Source organism: Gavialis gangeticus, unplaced genomic scaffold (genome assembly GCF_001723915.1).
Source record: "Gavialis gangeticus isolate Ggan-Ray unplaced genomic scaffold, GavGan_comp1, whole genome shotgun sequence".
Taxonomy (NCBI): Eukaryota; Metazoa; Chordata; order Crocodylia; family Gavialidae; genus Gavialis; species Gavialis gangeticus.
Window position 1 is genome coordinate 6,270,841 of NW_017729028.1, and position 6,878 is coordinate 6,277,718.

Sequence of the window (6,878 nt, forward strand, 5' to 3'; positions counted from 1 at the left end):
CAGGGTGGGCCTTGCTCTTCCAGGGGCCTGCTGTGGCTTCCCCTGGGTCCTACTGCCCCTGGCTCCTGTCACTTTTGACTGGAGCCAGAGGCAAATAAATATGAATTTAAAAAAAATTCCTAGGGGCCCCATGGGCCAGACAGAATGGCTTAGTGGGCCAGATGCAGCCTGCGGGCCATATTTTGCCCACCACTGGTGTAGTCCTTTAATAGCCATGTCTTCATAGAATAGTGTTCTTTTTAAAACTGGCAGAAACTGAAAATCTATATGGTGAGTATCAGCAGAAATAACGTCTATGGGTGAATAAAATGGACATAACTGTAAAACTGACAATGCCTTTACCACAGCAATATTAAGTAGGTATCATTCAGATGAATTTTATATATAAATTTTCTGCAATGAATGTATGAGCATAAAACATTAAAAAAAAATAGTGAATAGTTACTCCGTGGGGGACTACATTGAAAACTAGCATTAGTTCCTTATCAAGTACCCAGAACAACTGTCACAATATGCAAAACACCCACATCCTTTACCTAAGGGATATGTGAACTGTCAGTCAAAGGAGACTAAGTACTGTACTTAAAAACAGGTTACTTTGAGCATCCAATAAATTTCAAGCTTAGTCCTTCTTAGAGATTAAAATACAACTCCCTGTAAAATAGTCACCAAAATGATTGAAGTGATATCCCTTTAAATGAAAATATTACATTTAAATATTGTTATATGAAGACATTTTTTAAATTATTAACTTTACCAAGGGCTCCTCTTGGATTTTTAGTTAAATTCATGAACTGGATTTAGTGCAGGATGTTTCATTTGATACAGCAAAACAGACAAGTAACATAAGACAAAGAAAAACATAATCTAATCATGAGAGCCCAATACTGCAGTGGGACAAGCAATCAACTCCCACTGCAGTCCCAGGAGGTATTCATTTGCACTGAGAGCAAAATTTGGCCCTATTTTCTTATTCATAAATTGGCATATCATAAAGTGATAAAATTCTAGGGCACTATTTCAGCAGACATTTTATCCAAAACTAAGGAGATTTACAGTCCTTTTTGTTTTATGCAGCAATGGCAAAACACTGAGGATTTCTAAAATTAGAAAAAATACCAGCACAGTAAATGCAGGAACAGGCAGTCCTGTCTAACTTTAAAACCAGCAATCTCTCTGCTAGTGCTCACCGGTATATTTACCTAAAGGTTTTAGCTGCCTATGTTCCCTCCTATCCATGTTTTGGAATAAGACTCTCTCCCAGTTCCCCTCGAATTCCAGGACCAATCCAGGTTGTATTGACATGACCAAACTGCTCAATTCTGAGAGTGTGTTTGTTCTTTTATAGCAGGGGTGTCAAACTCACCCAGCCTCATGTTGCGCTGGGGCTGGCATACGCCTTACATGGTGCACAGGGGTTAGAGTTGGTAGGCTGCACACAGGCCTACAGGCTGGATTGAGACCACAGGCAGTCCACACATGCTGGAGCCATCCCTCAGGTACAGATGCCATATGCAGCATGCACACTAAACCATTGGCTCCAGCCCCACGCAACACATACACGACACATGGGAACAATCCAGAACATGCACTACACAGTGCATGGGGCCAGTCCAGAGTGTGCAGGGCCAGCCCTGTGCACTATATCCAGCAGGCAGGGCCCACCTTGGGCCCAATCCAGACCAGCCCTGGATCCTGCACGCAGCATACCAACTCAAGCTCCCACATGCTACGTGTAGCACATGCCAGCCCTAGCCGAGGACAACATGCAGGGTCACTCCAGGCCACATGCTACATGTGGTGTCCGTGCCACACTGGCCCTGCATGCTAGCTCTAACCCAGGCCCATGGTTTGTGGGCCTGATCTAAATCAGTGCCAAATCCAGCACGCAGGGCCACTCCAGCACAGGTGCCGCATGCAGCGCACACCCCAGGCACAGACATAACCATGGGCCAGATACAACCTGCAGGCCATGTCTTTGACACCCCCATTCTATAGCAAGACAACTGTTACTGCAATTAATAACTAAAGCCAAATGCCTCTTTAAACCTTATCACATCTATTGGCATCCATAACAAAACAAGAATTCCAGCTTACTAAAAAGGAGAAGATTGTATTGCACTGGCATTCTGGCAAAAACACATTTGCTTATATAATCTCGTGAATAGAGCTATCTAAATGAAGAGTCACGGTACGCTCTTCATTATTGGAGATTTCCTTGGTGAGGAGGTAGGGTGATGGAGGGACCATCTTTACCGCAAAGGAACAAACCAAAACAAGAAATGTATAAATCATTCATCTCGTGTGTAAAGTTTCATTACTTCTTCCTGGCATCTTGTGTATACATTTTAAAGTTAAAACAATATGTGAATAAACAGTTTTTTCATTTACTAAAAATCATATGAAAATATAGAATATAATCAAATAAAATGTAGCCCTTTAGGACATTTCTCCAGCAGGGACCATTATCACAATAAATGGTCTTTAATAGATATAATTGCAGGATAATTCCCATGATTGAATATCAAAATGAATTGTCAGATTCATATTCCCAAACATTAGTTTCTCACAATTTATCTAAAAACGTGTGAGAATTCTTTTTCTGACATTCTACTTTTAAAAAAAATAATTCTTAGAGCCCACAGACTTTTTAGGCTGCAGGATATTTCTAAGGTGAAGTGCTCTCTCGCTCATAAACATTGTAGTTTAATCTTTCTATGGACTAGAGCTATAACTTCAAGGTAATCTGGCTATTTTTGATTCTGTAAGTGTTTTCAACTAACCGTTTTGTCCGATAAACTTCTGAATGATTTCTTCTTACTCCTCTTAAGATATTCAAAGTAAATATTTGTAAAATACTTAAATAAAATAAGAAATTCTTGTACCTAAGGGTAATAAGAACTTGTACCCAAAGCCTGGTGTTTACACAGTGTCTTCATCTGTGTCCTACTATGGCTGCCATTTTGTCTCTAACTAGAAACTTCACTTTAAAAATAAAAGGAATCCAGAATAGTTATCCACTCTGAAAAGGTAAATCTTTAGTTTTAAAAATTCTTTTCAGAAGGGCTCTTTACAATTAGACTCTCTCTCAAACTAACCTAATTTGGCATCAGTAATGTTTACAGTTCTGCAATGTACTATAAATTTCAGATACTTTAAGAAAACCCTCCAAATACTGAGATGTTTATTGCAATGCTTTTTAAAGATACAGATCCTTTCCATGATTTCCAATGTCATGTTCCTGTTCTTTTTGATATCATCCAATTTTTCTGACATACGATTTTCACCTAATATTAAATATGAAAATACCACTTAAAAACGATATTTCAGTAAATAGAGGGTTTAAGGCAAGTCATTCATTTGGAAAATTTTCTTTCCATATGTTAATCTAGATTAATCATCGTTTTCTACCTCATCAGTGCCTTGGGATGCACAACGTACATTCAGCAAAGGGGCACACATATGACCCTATGGACATACGCTGTAAGTCCTGAGTACCCATTGAAATAATGGTAATATTTCATATACAAGGCATGACCCACAGGGACATGACATGGGAGGGATTAATTTGCTTTGCTTCTAGTCTTACCATTGTATGTGATATTCCTAGGAAATGCATTCTTTTCTTACTAAACATCTTTGCAAACAAATACAAACCCTGTTAAAGGTGCTAAAAATGGATTTTGAAAACATACAAAATATATTCATCATAGTATTCCTCAATCATTGTTTCTGTGATGGATATCTGCGGGTTACTTCTTGCTTCTGATTGAAACTATTAGTTGTTGTGGAATAACTGTTCTGTTGGAAAGCATTTTCTTCCTGCTTTAGTTTTTTGGAACATGAGGGTTGCACACTTTCTTGCTCTTTTCTTCCTTTTTGAGTTCTTTTCATTGGAAATAGCAACAACACTAAAATGCAGACAATGTGAAGACAAAAATACCAGGAGCTAGGGGGAAAGAGAGAGAAAAAGTAAAATCTTTCCTCATTATATTTATTGTTAAATATGACACTACTGGAAAATAACAAGCTCCATGGTAAAAGTACATTTACCAAGAAAAACTTCAGTGTGACATCTCTCAGTACAGACTGCAATGTACACACACAGCTTTGCAAATCACATTGCCACTGGGTGTCTGAGAAGTCTAACACATTTTGTCTTACTTAACAGTATAACCCTTATGCTATACTTCATTTAAAAAAAAAAAGAAACGTTAGATGTCTAAAACCAAAGAAAAAGAAAAAATTGAGCAATGAGAAGAGAAAAAGGGAGTGAATAATGATAATAAAAGACCCTACATAATCATTTTTGCATTATAGATAAAGCCATATTAAGGGCCTGTGTTCAGCAGTGAGGGCACAGGTAGGGCTCAATATACCACACAGAATAACTAAAGCCAGGGGTGTCAAACATTTGGCCTGTGAGCTGGAGTCAGCCTGTGGAGCTGTCATCTGACCCAGAATTTCTCCTAGGGGAGCCAGGAATTTGGTGGAAAGACCCACCACTGAAACCTGCAGCACAGAGTCCCTTTAAAGTTGCTCGTGACCCCCCAAGGGGTCACGACCCAGTTTGAGAACCCCCGTATTAGGAAGATGTTGTGGGGATGCTCAGTGAGGATACTTATTTTGCCTTATTTCTGGGCTTGTGCCTGTGAAAAGTGGGAGTGGCTTGATTCTTGGTAGTGGTCCTAATGTTTCCACAGAGGTGGTATACTCTTATATGTAATGTATGAAATCTATAAAGAAGGTGAAAAAGTTGCCTTCAGGCCAAATCAAGGTAAGTAAGGACTTGTTCCATGCCAGGAACACAAGTTACTTAGATGCAGAAGCAACTAGAGTTCTTAGAGAGATGTTGTCCATGTGCACATCCTCATTGTGTGTGCATATGCATTACAAACACTCAAGCTCTGAGGCTATTTGCCTTAGCAATGCCTATATAGTATACCCTAGCTTTAATTCTCCTTATACCCATGCTCGGAGTATAGAGAGTAGTTCATATTTCCCATACCTTCTTTTACTAGCCAGCATCAGCAATGATTGATTTGGAGGAATCAGGGAGGCTGAGGTACAGGAGCAAGACATGAGCAGTATGACCTATCATGAACATTAGGTATGGGCTGAAGGTGCCACAATCAGAATGGCTACATTAGAAAGATCACAGAGGAACATACAAGCACAAAGTGGAAGCCATGAGACATGAGGGGTAAGGTTTCAGGCCCAGGCCAGACCTTTAGGAGTAACCAGTAAGACAGGGGTGGGCAATTATTTGGGCCTGCAGGCCACATAGGGAGTTTTGCTGAGCTGTTATGGGATGAGTCAGCACCAATCCTTCCCCCCCATGCAACAGCTCACCAAAACTCCTTATGTGGGATGGGGCCACAGGCCAATGTGGAGTGGTGTTCAGGAGCAGATCAGGCAGGCAAGGTCAGGATCATGGGGTGGGGTTTTGGGGTGGTAGAAGCGCAGGGCTCAGACTTGGGGCAGGAGCCATAATCTATGCCTGCAAGCCCCTGCTACGGGACCCTGGCCATGCAGCCCACAGCTGGTCTCTGGGATGGAAACATGGAGACCCTGGGATTGTGGGATGGTGACAGTGCAGGGCCAGGGCCAGTGCAGATCCGCAATCTGCTCCCCACATGTCCCAACCCCAGCCCTACACTGTCACTGCCCCGCAATATCAGGGTCTCCATGGATACTGGCTGGCAGCCGTGTGGCCAGGGCACACAGCTGGGAGCTACATCCAGGGCTAGGACTGGGACCAGGTCCACGATCTTGGTGCAGTGACAGCACAAGGCTGGGGGCGAGCTGTGATCAGTTCCCTGAATGTCCCTGCCCGTGAAACTGGCACCTGTCACAGGGACATGTATGCAGTGGATCATGGCTCTGTCCTGGCCCCACACTGTCAGCACCGCAAGATCCCAGGGTCTCCCCAGCCCTGACCTCCATCTCACACCTGGACACTGCTCCCCATCTGCCCATGGCCTCATCCTAGTCACCCAGCCAAGCATGCCTTGCCCATGGGGGTCCCACCCCCAGTGGTGGGTGTGGGGTGGATAGGCTGGAGTGTCCAGGCAGCAGGACTGGGTCCAGCAGCTATGGCAGCCAGAAGGAGCTGCTGCTGCCAGGGCTACCAGGAAATGGAGTCTGGCCACTGAGCTGCCCCAGCCTTGCTGTCCCCCATGCCTGGGCTGGGTGCAACTGAGGGACCTGCTGCAGGCCCGACAAAATCCTTTAGCAGGCTGGGTCCAGCCCATGGGCTACATTTTGCCTACTCCTGCAGTAAGACCTGTGATTCAGTTCTGTGCTCCATACCGTAACAAGGACTCTACTGAGCCAAGAAGCACAAGTAGTGCTGCATATATCAGATGCTGAGGATAAAACAAAAGGACAAGGCCAGTGAAGTACTGGTGGAGTTGAATGCAATACTAATGACAGATCTGCCAGAAGCAAACATATCAGTTCCAGGGAACCACCAAGTTACCTGGAGTCATAAAGGACAGTGAAGCTGGCTGGGATGTAAAATTAGGAGCTAGATAAACATCCCTATATGGCTTGGACAGCTGGGGTGCATCAGGCCAGCCTTACTTATATAGCTCCTTACTGGCTGAGAGGGGCACCAGGATCCCTACTTGGGTCCAGCTGGGGCAACTGTGTGCAGCCTCCCAGGGTAGCTGCCTTGTCCAGGGATCAAAAGTGGAACCCAATGACTTAACTAGGAGCTAGGAATGGGAAGATGGTCCCTAAAATGGCAGTGCCATGGAGTGGTGCAGATGAAAGGTATGGGGGGAATCCATGTGATAGACCCCAAAAGGCGAAGAGGAGCAAAAAAAAAAAAAAAAAAAAAAAATTTACCATTTTTTTATTACCAAATTAGAAAA

General features: G+C 43.1%; 1 protein-coding gene across 1 annotated transcript in view; it reads right to left on the reverse strand.

The window, feature by feature from the left end:
- Positions 1 to 254: 254 nt before the first annotated feature.
- The window catches only part of MBOAT2 (membrane bound O-acyltransferase domain containing 2), a 244,416-nt gene continuing 237,792 nt past the window's right edge, over positions 255 to 6,878 (reverse strand). Inside the window, exon 13 of the mRNA XM_019520725.1 lies at positions 255 to 3,949. Coding sequence (XP_019376270.1) covers positions 3,724 to 3,949 — 226 coding nt within the window. The 3' untranslated portion in view covers positions 255 to 3,723. The remainder of the gene's footprint in view (positions 3,950 to 6,878) is intronic.